The 15,185-nt window shown below is 52.7% G+C and overlaps 2 protein-coding genes and 1 long non-coding RNA gene across 3 annotated transcripts; 2 read left to right on the forward strand and 1 right to left on the reverse strand.

The window, feature by feature from the left end:
- Window positions 1-800: 800 nt before the first annotated feature.
- On the reverse strand, window positions 801-1,420 carry LOC115498278 (uncharacterized). The gene is made up of 3 exons (XR_004369717.3): window positions 1,287-1,420; window positions 1,051-1,130; window positions 801-939 (listed from the first exon to the last, which is right to left on the reverse strand). It is a non-coding gene; the product is annotated as an uncharacterized lncRNA (long non-coding RNA).
- Window positions 1,421-1,967: 547 nt separating this feature from the next.
- SF3A3 (splicing factor 3a subunit 3) lies at window positions 1,968-8,485 on the forward strand. The gene is made up of 17 exons (XM_030290384.4): window positions 1,968-2,141; window positions 2,215-2,262; window positions 2,407-2,459; window positions 2,964-3,069; window positions 3,476-3,548; window positions 3,906-3,997; window positions 4,123-4,205; window positions 4,553-4,691; window positions 5,034-5,102; window positions 5,445-5,512; window positions 5,853-5,960; window positions 6,164-6,233; window positions 6,685-6,849; window positions 6,957-7,067; window positions 7,454-7,544; window positions 7,824-7,879; window positions 8,203-8,485. The coding sequence occupies exons 1-17, from the start codon at window positions 2,046-2,048 to the stop codon at window positions 8,278-8,280; spliced, it is 1,506 nt and encodes a 501-aa protein (XP_030146244.1). The 5' UTR covers window positions 1,968-2,045; the 3' UTR covers window positions 8,281-8,485.
- Window positions 8,486-8,640: 155 nt separating this feature from the next.
- LOC115498232 (uncharacterized) lies at window positions 8,641-15,044 on the forward strand. The gene is made up of 8 exons (XM_072918047.1): window positions 8,641-10,040; window positions 10,938-10,997; window positions 11,466-12,094; window positions 12,331-12,429; window positions 12,656-12,806; window positions 13,007-13,080; window positions 13,656-13,751; window positions 13,843-15,044. Exons 1-8 carry the CDS (start codon window positions 10,004-10,006, stop codon window positions 14,101-14,103), a joined length of 1,407 nt encoding a protein of 468 aa, XP_072774148.1. The 5' UTR covers window positions 8,641-10,003; the 3' UTR covers window positions 14,104-15,044.
- Window positions 15,045-15,185: the final 141 nt, after the last annotated feature.

Genomic DNA, 15,185 nt, shown 5'->3' on the forward strand with positions numbered 1-15,185 from the left:
CACAGATCCTTTACATTTACCAACAGCTGCTGTGACTTGCTCTGGACTCGCCTGCTCCAGCCTTCCCAGCAGAGTGGCTGGGCTCCTGTGGGTGCTGCTGCAGTGGCAGGCTGGGCACAGCCCACGGTGCCTCTGCAGGACCATGGCACTGGTGTGTGCACATTCCTGCCTGCTTCAAAGGCTCTGCTCTGCTGGCTGATGGAATTTAGCACAATTCTTGTTGCTGTTGCTGCCCTGTGATCTGGGCTGGGTTCTGGTGCTGTGCTGGGCCTTGGAGGGTGAGTGAGCAGCTCCAGCCCAGAGGTTCCCAGCTGAGCCTGTCCTCCAGCAGCAGCAGCTCCAGCCGGGCTTTCTGCAGTGCTGTTTCCAGGGATTAACCGCAGAAGGTTTCTATACAAGGGGCCCCCAGGCTCCTCTTTCAGTCAGCCTCCAGAGCCTCACGTTTTTAGCCAAAAAAGGAAATGACCCAGCTGCACGTAGCACTGAAACATCTGGATTTTATCCCTGTCATGAATGGGTCATGGCTGTACATGGCCCAGTGCCTGATTTACAGGAGGGGGAGGGTGATGTCATGCACAAACATCCCCCGAGACTCTGGAGTGTGGGTCTGAAACAGTCATGGAAATTTTATTAAGCACAAGCAGCAGTGTGAGGGGGGTCAGGCCAGGGCTGTTGTGCTGGTGAGGTGGGATTGGGGAAGCTGCTGAGGACATGGGGCAGCACTGCAGGGGTAGAAAGAGACCCTGGTACTGACCAAATCTGCCCAAGCTGTGCCCTCCTGCACCACTGTGGATCAGGGACAGCGTTTGCAGCCCCAATGGGCAGAGCCAGGTTCAAGCCACTGCCTGGGGAGTCCTGTGCAGGGGCCAGGAGTTGGACTTTGATGATCTTCATGGGCTCAGGATATTCTGTGATTCTCTGCATTTCAGCTCCCAGTCCCTGAAATGAAATGGCATCTCTTCGTCCAGCTTTCTCCCCATTCCTCCCATGTGCACTGCCATCTCTGGGCTGAGGAGGAGGGTGGTCATGCAAGGGCTGGTCTTGTCCCACCTTGATCCTCCTGATGCCAGCAGCCCAAAATAAGGAGGCCACGTGGCTGGAGAGGGCACTGCTGGATTTCAACTTCTTCCCTTTCCAGAGTGAAGTTTCATGCAAAGAGAAATGGAAGAACACTAAGCTCAGAATCATATCTCTGTTTTTATTTTTAGGCAGGCATTCATGAAGAAAATTGATGTATTTTGGGGCAGCCTATAATGCAAGGGAGTAATTAAAGACAGTATTCTTACCTGCAGCATCATCCTATACTCATTGAAGGATCATCTTTGTCTGCCATTAATTAAGACAAATTTTTGCCTTGCTTTTGGCTGAGAGTAGTTTATCCCGCATGGCAGAAAAATACTAATAATTTATTAATATACAGCAAGTCAAAATATAATCTGCATTTGGCAGTGTTGGGGCAAGGCACCCTTGGATTTAGGGTAGAGCTCAAGAAGGCAGTTGAAATCTAAATGGGGTGTCTGTGGGAGGACTCGATCGTGTGGTCGAAAGCAAAGTCTGCGCTGCCGGGCACCGAGGCACCGGGCACCGAGGCACCGGGCACCGGGCACCGGGTACCGAGGAGGCACCGGCCGTGGGGAGCCAGCACGGCCCGGCCCGGCCCGGCTGGGCACCGGACAGCGCTGCTGCGGCCGGGCAACCCGGGAGGCTCCAGGCTGGGGCAGCCCTAAATCCAAACCAGCACCTCGGGCCACTCGGTGCCACCAAGCACCGCGCTCGGACACGGTCCCGCGCTCGGACACCGAGCCCGGACACCGCGCTCGGATACGGCCCCGCGCTCGGACACCGTGCTCGGACACCGCGCTCGGACACGGCCCCGCGCTCGGACACCGTGCTCGGACACCGCTCTCGGCCCCGGCCCCGGCCCCTTAGCCGCCTCCTGCCGGCCGCCCCGCGGCTCCGCGCCGCGCTCCGGAACCGGAACGTTCCCCACACACACACCGGGGCCTTCCCGGGGCCTTCCGGCGGCGCTGCGAGCCGAGCGCGGGATGGAGACGATCCTGGAGCAGCAGCGGCGCTACCATGAGGAGCGGGAGCGGCTGATGGACGTGATGGTGAAGGAGATGCTCACCAAGAAGTCCACGGTGCGCCCGGGGCCCTTCGGGGGGTGCGGGAGGCTCCGGCCGGGCCGCGCTCACCGCTCTGCTCTGCCCGCAGCTCCGCGACCAGATCAACTCGGACCACCGCACCCGGGCCATGCAGGACGTGAGTGCTGCGGGCGGGAGCGGGGCTGGGCCGGGCCGGGCCGGGCGGGCTCCCCGGGGCCAGCGGGGCCCGTCCCGGGAACGGGCTCGGTAACGGGCTCGGTAACGGGCTCGACGGCGCTCGGGCCGCTCCTTTGTTCCGCAGAGGTACATGGAAGTGAGCGGCAACCTGCGGGACCTGTACGACGACAAGGACGGGTGAGTGTGCCCGGGGCCGTGCTGTGCCGGAGCGTGCCGGGCTGCTGGATTCGGTGTGAGTGTCTGAAGAGTCACACGCGAATGCAGAGGCGGCGGCCGAGTGCAGTGCACACGGGAGCATCCGTGTAGGATGGGCAGGTTTTGTTGTGTTGTGGCGTGGGGAGGCCCTGCCTGCTCCGGAGGTTTGTCAGGGGCTGCAGCCTGTGTGGGGATGTGACCACGAGAGCCCGGTGGGCTGGGAGGTCCCCATGACTCGAAGGTTTGCAGTCAGACACTGCAGCACAGCCCTGGACTAAGGTTGTGTCAGTGTCGCCCTTCCCTTCCCTTCCCTTCTTCCATTCCTTTCCCTTCCCTTCCCTTCCCTTCCCTTCCCTTCCCTTCCCTTCCCTTCCCTTCCCTTCCCTTCCCTTCCCTTCCCTTCCCTTCCCTTCCCTTCCCTTCCCTATTCCCTTCCCTTCCCTATTCCCTTCCCTTCCTAATCTCGTGCTGTCTGTGAACTCATAGCCTGCGTAAGGAAGAACTCAGTGCCATTTCCGGGCCAAATGAATTTGCAGAGTTTTACAACAGACTGAAGCAAATTAAGGAGTTTCACCGGAAGCACCCAAATGAGGTGAGTAGTTACCTGGTCCATTGGAAGAGGTGTGCTGTGCTCTGTTGAGTCTCATCCCTACAGGAAGCAGAGGTTTTGTTTCCCCAGTTTTATTGCTTTAACACACAAGTACTGAGAACACACAGCACAGATGCTCAGGGTCAGGCAGCATGTGAGGGAGCAGTGCAGGATGCTCACCCTGTTCCCTGCTAGAACAGGGATGTGCAGCTGAGCTGGGATCAGATCTCACCTTTCTCATGCTGGCTAAAGCCACACTTTTGCCTTTGTGCAGAAAGAAAGGTGACAACGCTTTGAGTCTCTTGTCTGTTTGTAATTTCATTATTTGCCACCTTGCATGATTTTATATTAGTTATTCTGGGACAGGAGCTGAAGTAAATCGCTCTGTGCCTTGTATCTGCCCGTGCAGATCTGTGTTCCTATGTCAGTGGAGTTTGAGGAGCTGCTGAAGGCCAAAGACAACCCGAGTGAAGAAGCTCAGAGTAAGTTTGTAGTTTGCTTGAGCTCTGGCATTATTTGATATGTTGTTTGATCTGGTTTGCATGTTTCAGGGCCTCACCTCCCTTTTACTAAAAGACTTCTGAAAATTCTCCTGTCATCTAAATGGTTCTAAACTGCAGTCCCTGGAATGGTCCCCAGTGAGGCTGCTGTTCCTGAGGAATGTTCTGGGGCTTGCACAGAGCAGCAGTTGGGGCTGCTCAATGAGTGTCAGAGACATTGTAGCACCTTCCTTAAGCATAAATGACTTCGCAGCTGATCCTTTTCCAGTTCAAAAACAGTTGTATAATAAGTAGGGAATATTATGCTCATATGAAAGCTTTTCATGATCTTTCCTACAGATCTGGTGGAGTTCACAGATGAGGAAGGGTATGGCCGATACTTGGATTTGCATGATTGTTATCTCAAGTACATTAACCTGAAATCATCAGAGGTGAGTGGCTGCTGTGTGTGGGCCCAGGGATCTCCAGACCCTGCACAGGCTGGGGCTTTTCTTTTCTAAGAACTGGTTGTTAATTTGGCCTTGTATGAACTCTGACTCAGATTTTCTGTTCTTAGAAATTGGATTATATCACTTACTTATCCACATTTGACCAGCTCTTCGATATTCCCAAGGAGAGGAAAAATGCTGAATATAAGAGGTGAGCCTGTTTGCCTGCCTGCTTCCTTTATGGTGAGAAGGAATTTGCTTCTGAAGTGTCCACCTGCAGAGATTATAATTAACAGCCAAACTTACATAAATTGGGTCCCTGAGCTCAGTCATGTGTCTGAGCCCCAATCAAACTTGCAGTGCAGCAGAGAGCCACATTCAGCTCAGAGGAAGAGCTTTAATGTACCCTTGGAACTGTTATGTCAAAAAAATCTTGTGTGGAAAACTGGCCAGGCCTTGGCCATGTCCCTCTGGAGCACTGGAGGGTAGTGACTGTCCAAAGATGTGGTTAGAGGGTGACAGTGAATTACCTGTGCTCATGATTCCCCTGTATTCCAGGTATCTTGAAATGCTCCTCGAGTACCTGCAGGATTACACAGATCGAGTGAAGCCGTTACTGGACCAGAATGAACTTTTTGGGAAAATTCAGACGGAGTTTGAGAAGAAGTGGGAGAACGGCACGTTCCCGGGCTGGCCGGTGAGCAGCCTGAGCCTGGGTGATGTTCCTGTGTTTGGGAGGGCTTTGTGTGAGTCCTTTGTGTGAAGTCATTGCTGGAGGTGACCATGACAGTGAGGGCTGCAGCTCTGTGTCACCAGGGTGCAGGGTGATACCGACCTGAATTTAAAACCCAGCATAACTAGTTTAAAATGAGCATTGTTTCAGGTTGGCTTATTTTGCATCTTTACTACTGCTCCATTTTCACTTTAGTAAGAGGATTTTTCTCAGTGAAATGAACTGCTTTTCTTAAGATTAAAATATTCTATGCCCAGAAATGTTGTAGTATGCCATGCAGCTCTTGCATGTGTTTTTTTTTGGCAGAAAGAGACCAGCAGTGCCCTCACCCATGCTGGTGCCCACCTGGATCTCTCGGCCTTCTCCTCCTGGGAGGTACGTTTCCAGTGCTCTGCACTTACTGTCACATTTTGAGCAGGTGGAAGTTCAGTCATTTGGGTTTTTTGTGTAGTTTTAGTGCTGTGTTTTTGTCCCTGGCTCTGTGCTTTCTGGGTAAAACTTTGATGGTGCTGATGATGTAATTTCTACCATTGGGGGTTGTAACTTGAAGATTTGTCACATTCCTCATTTTCCTGGGAGCAGGGGTACACTGTTGACAGTCCTTTCTTAAATACTGGTCATCAGGGTTTTTTCTTCATTAATAAGCTAAAGTGGGCTAGATCCATATTGTATTTGTTGAACAGCTTGTATCTTACAGTGGTTTATTTAATTGAACAGGAATTGGCCTCCCTGGGACTGGACAGGTTAAAATCAGCTTTGCTGGCTCTGGGGCTGAAGTGTGGCGGGTAAGGTGCAGTTTTGTAGAGTTCCTTTCAGTTTCTGAGGTGTTCCTGTATCACATTTCTTTCTGGGATACTTGTGTGGTTATCTCTGTTGTACTAGAATTACCTTAGAGATGTTTGAAAGATAAAACATTAAGAACCAAGCAGTGGGATCTGCTGCTCTGAACTGTCCTGTACAGGAATCTCTGGTAGAGTAGACTTTGACTTGAGGAATGAAGGCAAAGGTAGAAGGAATCTCATGGTTTCCTAAAAGCTACATTTAGATTTTTATTGCATGAATTCAATAGTTCTCAGGGAATGTAAAACTGCAGTCTAGACTAATCCCTTCCCTGCTTCTCTGCAGGACTCTGGAGGAGCGTGCTCAGAGGCTTTTCAGCACTAAAGGCAAATCCCTGGAAGCACTTGATCCTTCCTTGTTTGCTAAGAATCCAAAGACAAAAGGAAGCAAAAGGTGAGTTCTTAGAGGTCATTCTGAGGCTGGCAATGGTCTCTCCTCTTGGATGAGGAGTGTTCTTTAGTCACCACTCCTGTGTAGTTAGGACAGAGATTCTGGAGTATTAGAAGCTTTTCATGTTGGACCAAATAGTGCTGAACCACACAGAAGGTACCAGAGCTGAACTTGTGTGTTTAATGAGGATACCTCATCTGTTTCAGAGACACTGAAAGAAATAAAGATCTTGCATTCCTGGAAGCTCAGATTTATGAGTATGTGGAAGTTCTTGGGGTAAGAATTTTATTTTGTTTTTAAGCTTTTGATTTCAGAGCTGTCTAGTGACTGGAATGTTGTCCTTACCTTTACATTGTGCTTTCATAGACAGCATCACGTCAGCGTGCTGCACCACATCTGTTTTGTGCATAAGTCATACAGTACTGTAAACCTTTATTGATCTGCCTTGCTCCTTGCCTTCAGTTTTGGGGGGTTGTTTTCAGGGGGATGGATGCTGCTGTAGTAACATTGGAAGTGCTGATATGTGATAAAAGGTTTTATTCTTTGCTGGCAGGAAATGTCAGGGTACTAAAAACTGAAACTGTTTGGCTCAGTAAGGTGGGAGTTCTCTGCTTCACACTGGTCTTCTATTTCCTCCCTCTGTACACTGAGGAGGTTTTTTGCTACAGGAGTTTGGCCTGTTTGCTGTCATGGTGTGTGGACAGTCCCTTCTTTTCTCTCCCTCCAGGAACAAAGACACCTCACCCACGAGAACGTGCAGCGCAAGCAGGCACGGACAGGGGAGGAGAGAGAGGAGGAGGAGGAAGAGCAGATCAGTGAGAGCGAGAGTGAAGATGAAGAAAATGAGATAATTTATAATCCTAAAAATCTCCCTCTTGGCTGGGATGGGAAGGTAAGAGACTATCAGGCCTGGAGAAGTGGGACAGGGCACTGACTCCACGCTGCTTCTGTGTTTGAGTTTCTTTGCCGTGACCTAATCCTCTTGTCTCCTTGCTCCAGCCCATCCCATACTGGTTGTATAAACTCCATGGTCTGAACATCAACTACAACTGTGAGATTTGTGGTAACTACACCTACCGAGGGCCCAAGGCATTCCAGAGGCACTTTGCAGTAAGTAACATTCACTGCAGGAGCAGCCCTGCTGCATTCATTCACTCATTGTAATGAGTCCCTGGGGTCCCTGAGCAGCATTTTTGCCATGTGGGTCTGAGCTTTTGCTGTAAGGCCATGTAGCAGGACCCACAGATCATATTAGGCATACAGAAATCTCTTTTGCCACCATCCCTGCCCATTTGAACACCCATTCCAGTGCTCACTTCTGATGGGTGCAGCGTGCCTTTTGATGGCTGGTGTGGTGTTACTGTCTGCAGGACAAGAAAATAATGTTTTTATAGAGGACTGGTAGATTTGTACTGTGATAGCAGGTTTTGCACCCTGTTCAGATGTGAATGTCTTGTGGTGTTCCCTCTCACACTGATCTCATCACTTTCCCCCAGGAGTGGAGACATGCCCACGGAATGCGGTGCCTGGGCATTCCCAACACGGCACACTTTGCCAATGTCACACAGATTGAGGATGCAGTCTCGTGTAAGTAGTGATGGCAGAGCAGGGAACACCACCTTTTCTGAAGGAGTGGCTTTGGACCTTGGTCTCCTGTCCCATCCTGAACACTCTGTTTAAAGCCTTGTTTGCTGCAGTTCAGTGCCTCTCAGTGAGCACATGGTGGAATGATAACTTTGTAATGGATGTTAGATACATTCCTGGATTTAAAAGGGAGGGGGAAAAGTTCATGTGTGTACTTTCCTAGATTAAAAACCAGTATCTTGAGAGAAGTGGCATAGATCCTGTTTAACTTTGTGATTGCAGTGTGGGCAAAGCTGAAACAGCAGAAGGCTTCAGAGAGGTGGCAGCCCGATACAGAGGTGAGTAGTGAGAGGCATTCAGTGTCTCCCCTCCTGTGTCCCTGGGAACCCCTTGTTCCTGGTGTGAGCAGTGTCCTCACTTACACTGGTGCCTCTTCTGTTCCAAAGCCATTTTTTCAGCAGGGTGCAAGGCAAAAGTGGGAAGTAAAATCTGTAGTACAGCCTGTAATGACTCTGGCCCTGTCTGAGCTCTTCTCCCAGGATGTGCTGGCAGATCCACTGCCTGTCTTCCTGCACAGAAATTCTGGCAGGGTGCTCATGTTCAGTGTCTGCTCTCGGAGCTAACATTTGAGTGCTGTCTCTAAACTGTGGTTCTGTTCCAGGAGGAATATGAGGATTCCAGTGGGAACGTGGTGAATAAAAAGACCTACGAAGACCTGAAGCGCCAAGGGCTGCTGTAGCTGTCCCCAGGTGAAGGATCCCACATTTATAGAGAGAGTGGGTCTGGCAGCAGCTTTGACTTCTTCATTGTCTGGATTTTGTATGTGCATGAATATAGATTTCAAGAATACTTTATAGAGTCACTTTCTAGTAAGCCACTTAGAGTTGTGACATTGTTTTATATCAAAAAATACCTTGAAAAATAAAGTCATTGTAATTTAGGAAGTGCTGAGAGACTTGTCTTCTTCTTTCATATGCTGGAAGGAAGAGTTTTGGTTACAGTGTGTTTAAAATGCTTTTTACACAGCTGTCAGAAACAGTTCCTTCTCTTGTTTCCACTCTGCTGGAAATGTTTATGATGAGGGTTGACTCTGAAGCACATGGACACTGCACTGACAGGTGCTGGTCCTGTTTCTAGATCTTGGTGTGAACTTGTGGTTCTCTTTAGAAAACAAGGCTTACAGAACTGTTTTTACCTTGGATCTGTCTCCCAAGGGGAGCTTTGGCCATTGTTTTTATCAGAGAACTACCAGTTGAGCTTCAGGTTTTGCTCTGGGGTGATTTCTGTGGCACTGCTGTTGGCTTGAATGACCTGGTAGGTCATTTGTGTGCAGATCCATCTGTGGTGCAGGAGGGTGGGGATGGGAACAGAGACTGTTTAGAGGTGCCTGTTGTGGCCTCAGGAGCATCCTTGGCCCCTTTTATCACACTTGGAGGTGCCTATACACACCCCATGGATTCATGATGCCTCAAGAATGTGCAGGGGCCACTCACACCATATGTGGCAGTGGCAGTTGTTGTGTCCTCAGTCCCCTGAGTGCAGGGGTGGCTTGTGTGACATGTCCAGCCTCACAAGCCCTCTCTCCACTGCTGTACAGGGCTGTTTGTGTCTGTGCTGCTGTGGAGCTGCATGTGACACTTCCCCAGGGCTGGCTGGCAGGGGTGGGGCTGGCTGTGGGGCAGTGCCACAGCAGCTGCTCAGAGGTGTTCCAGGCTGGCAGTGACTGCAGGTGTGCTGGGGCTGCAGGAACAGGCAGACAGGTGAGTCGGTGCTGTGGGCTCTTTCCCTGCCTGGGGGGGAGGTTCTTCTGGGATGGGGAATATGGTTCCTCTGCCCTGGGGTTGGGCAGGCCTGGTCTGGGCTCAGTAAGGATGTCCAGAGCTGTTCTGGGTGGTGGCTGGGCTGGTTTGCAGGGTGAGGTGCCAGCTGGCTCTGTCTTTCTGTCACTCAGGGAATGGCCTTGGAGGTCTCTGGATGAGCTTCAGCCCCTCCAGGTCCTGGGGGAATGGTGACTCAGCCTAAATCATAAAACAGGAGGGGAGTATTACCACTTTCCTTGGAGAATTTGGCTTCGGAGCCTATTTGGAGTCACATCTCCACCATTTCCTTAGCAAAACAGGAAAACATTTGGAATGCAAATAGAGGATGGAGAGCCAGGTCACATCTTCACTTGCAGCATGGTGGCACTTTTGACTGTGTCACGCTGACCCCTGCTCGTGGCAGTGCCTGCAGGGCTGTGCTGCCTGAGAGCTCCAGGGAGGGCTGTTGCCACACCAACAGCTCACACAGCTCCCCGGGGCTCCCGGTGCCCGTCAGCAGCCACGGCAGCCCCGGTGGATGTGGGGAATCCCAGGAGGAGGTGCCTGGTTGTGCCGGGCTGAGGAAGAGCACAGAGCTGTAGTGGGGTGTCCCCCCTGCCCCTCTCCCTCTGCCAGGTCCGGCTGCAGCTGCTGGTGGTGAGGATGGCCGGACAGCGATGGCCCGTGCCCCCTGCTCGAGGTAATGCAGCCCAGAGAGCAGTGCCTGCCTGTCTGTCTGTCTGTCTGTCTGTCCGTCCCCCATCCCTGTCGGAATCTGAGGTATTGATGATTCTGAGATTGGAGAAAGTCTCTGTCTTTCAGCCCCATTGCCAAGGAAGTCATAATTCGTCTGTGCTGGTTTCAAGGTTGTTTATTCTGTTTATCTCTAACATGTTCTGCTGCCCTGCCGCAGCTCTGTCCTGCAGGGCAGCGTGTGGGGCTCTGCCCTCAGTGGGATGGTACAAACATTAAATACCACAAACTACCTGTGCTGGATTTACAATAACGTGCCAATATCTGTCACCTACGTTGGACAGTGTGTCCCCAGCCTGAACCAACAGAAAAATGCCAACACCACAGTGAAACATGGAGGGCATGAAGAAGGAGAAAAAGGACAAGACACACCCAATTTCCTCCATCTTGTCCCCTTTGGACCCCTCATCTAGAATCCTAAAATTTTACTCTTGCACCTGTGCCACACTTAATTATTACCTATATCAAACACTCAGAGCTTGTAATTCATCCTGTAAGATTGAAAACTCTTTTCCATGGACAGAGATCACAGCCAGTGTCTCTGGGGGCTCTGTCCAGGGGGGTTCCTGACCCCTGCCAGGGTCCCAGACCTGCCAGGGCAGCTGAGGGATGCCCTGGACTCCGGCACATCCCGGGTCCATCTCTGCTCCAGCTGTTGGGGGCTGTGCCAGAGGCTTCCCTGGGGCGAGGGGTGGCTGCTGTCACCTGGGGCTCTGGGGAGGTGGAGGAGGATCGCTGCTTTTCTGTTTCAAGGATGAGCTGCCTGTGCTGCTGGGGGCTCTCTGGGCTGTGGGTAAAGCAGACAGCAGGTGTGGTGTTCTCAGTCATTCCCACCCCATTCCAGGCTTGCTGCTCTGCATCTTGGCTCTGCAGCTCTGTCTTCAGGACCCTCTTGCCACAGCAGGTGAGTTCTGCATGCCAAGGGGAAATCTGGGGGCCTGTGGGGAGTGGGGCCAAGGCAGGGTGGTGCACCAGGGACTTTGTGCCTGTCCTCTCCAGGCTGTGCTCTGCAGGACAGAGCTGCAGGACACCTGAGGAACATTTCCTCGCGGTTTAGCCCCCATAAAAGCCTCTTCTTCCCAGGCAATATGGCTGGAAGTGGGAGGGAGGCCCTTGTGACATCTGCCCACAGTGCTGCTGAGGTGGGCTGCTGGCTCTGACCTGCTCCTTGGGCTGCCCAACTGGTGGCTGCGAGTGACCCTGTTGGGGACATCCTGTCACCCACAGCCATTTCACCTCCCAGCCACAGTGTGACAGATGCTTCCCACAGGTCCCTCTGGACCGTGCCATGGCTCGGGAAGGGACACAGGGCTTCCTGAGCATGTTTTTCCTCAGTGTTTCCTTCACCAAGCAGGAGCTTTTTGTTTTCCAGCGCACAGCACAGCTGCCAATACCATGGGGATGGCCACCAAGGACACCTCAGCAGCCACCAAGAAAGCCTTGGCAGGGGTGGTGACCACCAAGAAGGCCTCATTGGTGGCTGTGACCACCAAGAACACTTCAGTGGCCACCCAGAATCCCGCAGTGGTGGCGGTCACCAAGAATGCCATGGTAGTGGCCACCACCAAGAATGCTGCAGTGGTGGCCACTGCCAGCACCTCTGTGGCCTCCAGGAACACACTGGCAACCACCAAGAACACCTCAGTGGTAGTCAAGACCACCAAGAATACCACCAAGAACACCTCAGTGGTGACCGTGGCCACCAAGAACACCTCAGCAGCCACCAAGAATGCTGTGGTGGTGGTGACTACCAAGGAGGCCTCAACGGCCACCAAGAATGCATCGACAACCACCAAGAACACCTCGGCAGCCACCAAGAATACCTTGCCAGCCACCAAGAATGCCATGGTGGTGGTGGCAACTACCAAGGAGGCCCCGAGAGCCACCAAGAACACCTCAGTGGTGGTGGTGGTGACCAACAGTGCCACGGTGCTGGCTGTCACCAACAATGCCTCTCTGGTGGCCACCAACACCTCCATGGAGGGAGCAGAGGAGACAAGGGTAAGGCAGGGAATGGAAAGAGGGGTGTTGCTGGGCCAGTGCAGCCCTAGGGACAGTGTCACTTGCCCGGCTGGTCGGTCACAGGAGTGCCATGGGAGCATCTCCTGCAGTGGAAGGAGCACAGGGGTGGCCAGGTGGGGGTGGCCCCTGCAGACAGTGAGGCTGTGGTTGGGGATAGCCCTGCAGAGCTGTGTGAGGAGGCTTTGCTGCAGGGTGACACCCTGGTGTCTCTGCAGCAAACCTGCCAGAGCTTTCAGTGCTCCGGAGAGAGGTGCTACCAGGATGGAGCCCATGCCAACGGAACAGCCACCTGCCAAAATGGGACTCACTGCGAGGTACGGAGCTGCCAGGGGGCTGCACCAGGGAAAGACCTCCCTTTCTTTATCTGGGAATCCACAGTGCTCTATTGAGCCTGTCTCCTATCTCCCTTTCTTCTCTGGACAGCCTCTCAGTTATTTATGCTCTTTTATGACCGCACCTCTTCACACTTATTTTGTCCCTTTATCCCTTATCCAGGCACCTCTTCACACTCACTTTATCCCTTGACTCTGCCCGTTGCAGCTTTATCGTTTCTCCAGCACGAACTACACTGCGGGATGCAGCAGCGGCTGCAGCGCGGAGCCGTGCAGCGCCAAGGGCAGCAGGCAGCAGCAGTGTGCCCTGGAGTGCTGTGCTGGCCCTCTCTGCCTGCAGCTCAACGCCACTGCCTACGGTATGGCCCAGCTGGTTCTGCTTTGTTCTGCTGGGCACACTCTGGAGGGGCTGTGGCTGCATCTGCCTCTCGTCTGCCCTGGGGCTCGCCCTGTCCTTGGGTCGGGTGAGGAGCAGGGTGGCCCTGGCAGCTCTGAGCAGAGTGTGAGCAGCGCTGGTGAACCTGTGTCCAGCCTCACAGGGCTCCTCGTGTGTCTGCAGGTGACCTGCCACCCACCACCACCACCGCCGTGCTGACAACCACCGCCACCAGCCCTCGGCCTCCCCCCCAGAACGTAGGTACCACAGCAGGAGAGGCTGCTGCACCCAAGGGCTCTGTGGCTGCTGCATGGCTGAGCTCCCAGCTGAGCAGGGGACAGCAAAAGGTCCCTCCTCCATTTGCTCTATGGGGTAAAAAGCTGACTCTGGAAGGGCGGCAAATCCTGAATGAGTACTGGATGTAAGAATCCCTGTCCAGTGAGCCTTATCCCTGTCCATCGCAGCTGGCATCAGCTCTGGCAGTTTGACCTGACCATGGGATGGATGAGCCTTCCTGCAGCTGCACGGAGTTTGCAGGACCTCCAGGGCTCTGCAGCCCTTTCCTGAGCCTGGTGGAGGGGAAGGTGCTTATCTTTGCAGAGCCCTCTTAAGAGGAAGGAAAAAGAGGCTTGAAACTTGCTTGCTCTGCTGGTCTTTCAGAAGTTTCTTGCAGTTTCAGAATACTCCTTTATCTCTGGATCTAAAATGCCTGATAGCACAAACACCAGCAGAACAGAGGAAGGTGGAGAGGAGGGAAGGGCTGCCTTAAATGCAGTTTTTGTCCTTCCAGTCTGATGGACAGATGGTATCTCCCTGGTCCTTTCTCTCCTAGGGCAAAGTGTGTGCAGCATTTTCCTGTCACGGGGACCAGTGTTTCAAAGGCAGGAAGACCATCACTAGATGCATTTTGGGACAGGACTTCTGTGAGGTATGGCCTGGGGCTGCAAAGCATCATGTTCCTGTAATGCTAATACTAAAGGCTCGGCATGACCCCCAGGCTAATGTCTCTCTCCTTCCAGATGAAGAAGATGGGCTTGAATTACGTGTCAGGATGTAGCAGAGCCTGCAAGGCTGCCAAACCAGTCTGTGCTGGTGGGATGAAGGCTGCCTGTTACCAGGAGTGCTGCCCAGCCACCCCAAAAGGCAGCTGTCTGAAACTGGATGGCAAAGTTCACATCAGTAGCGCTGGGCAGGTGACACTGGCCCCACTCTTGAAGGTCATGGCATGTGGGGTGGTCCTTCTCCTGAATTACAGGGTCTCCACTTCCCTCTGGGGGTAGGAGGCTCTGCAGCCTCTCCTGCAGGATCAGTAGGATTCCACTGCCCTCTGACTTCAGCCAAGGTTGCTAGCAAACACCCTCTGTGCTGTCCCTGTCCCATCAACAAGGTGTCTGGGGCCCTCTGCATCTGCTCATGGGCAGCTGGACGTCCTTGGGGGTCACTTTGCTTGCCCTGCATAGGACCCTGCTGTTGATCCTAAACCCCCCTTAAGCTGCACTCTGAACCCTGCACCTTCCCAGGATGGGTGAGTCCTGGCATTTCAGTAAAGTTTAAGTACTTGAAAACAAGATTCCCCTTTTTTTTCCCAGAGGAAAAGCACTTAATCTGTGCATGTAGAAAGCTACATCAAGGGATTCCACCCTACCCTGCCCAAATCCTGCAGGTCTGAGAGACCTGTGAGGGAATTGTGGATACTGGGAGTGGTGCAGTGTGTGCCTCTGCTGCTGGAATGGGTTCCCTCAGGAACAAGAGGGTATTAGGCCTCCTTAAAACCCAAAAAATTCTGTATTGACTGAGGCACAGGGGCTGCTCTAATCAATGATCTGCTTGTGGCACAGTCTCCCTGCTCTCCCTCTGACCTGTTAGCTCCTAAGTGCTCTGGCAATGAAATGCTTCTTACCCATGTAGGTAAAATAGTAACTTTATGTTTTTTCTCCCAGCCTTGGGCAGGGAAATGGGATTAATCTACAAGCATCTCATGTTTTAGGTGATTCTGTTTCGCATCTGTGGTTCTCTACTGCTGAAGGCAGAGCCCAGGGGTGAGCACACAGCACTGGTGGAGCTGGCCAGGCAGAATTACCTGGGATCAAAATGCTGCCACTCAAACACACATGCACACTGCTGTTCCTTGCCACCACTGTCCTCTGCTGCCACCGGTTCCTTAGAGAAAAGATTGCAAACTATTAAAATCTTTGTCTGCTGGTGTTTTGAGTGTGGCTGAACACGTGTGACCCATGGGAGGGAGAGCTGGGCTGGGTGGGTTTGAGCCCTTGGAGCCTTGTGTGCTTTCCCAGCAAGAAGATTCGGTGCTGGCCCTCATGGAGCAGTGGCAGCCCTAAGGGGGTGGATGAAAACCACATCC

Source organism: Taeniopygia guttata, chromosome 23 (genome assembly GCF_048771995.1).
Source record: "Taeniopygia guttata chromosome 23, bTaeGut7.mat, whole genome shotgun sequence".
Lineage (NCBI taxonomy): Eukaryota > Metazoa > Chordata > Aves > Passeriformes > Estrildidae > Taeniopygia > Taeniopygia guttata.

Bases quoted from the DNA above. Each gene is read 5' to 3' on its own strand.
- SF3A3 (XM_030290384.4), top strand. From the start codon at position 2,046: ATGGAGACGATCCTGGAGCAGCAGCGGCGCTACCATGAGGAGCGGGAG. The intron at 2,263-2,406 runs GTGAGTGCTGCG...TTTGTTCCGCAG, and splicing joins GCACCCGGGCCATGCAGGAC to AGGTACATGGAAGTGAGCGG. The intron at 6,850-6,956 runs GTAAGAGACTAT...TCCTTGCTCCAG, and splicing joins CTCTTGGCTGGGATGGGAAG to CCCATCCCATACTGGTTGTA.
- LOC115498232 (XM_072918047.1), top strand. From the start codon at position 10,004: ATGGCCGGACAGCGATGGCCCGTGCCCCCTGCTCGAG. The intron at 10,041-10,937 runs GTAATGCAGCCC...ACCCCATTCCAG, and splicing joins GCCCGTGCCCCCTGCTCGAG to GCTTGCTGCTCTGCATCTTG. The intron at 13,081-13,655 runs GTAGGTACCACA...TTTCTCTCCTAG, and splicing joins CTCGGCCTCCCCCCCAGAAC to GGCAAAGTGTGTGCAGCATT.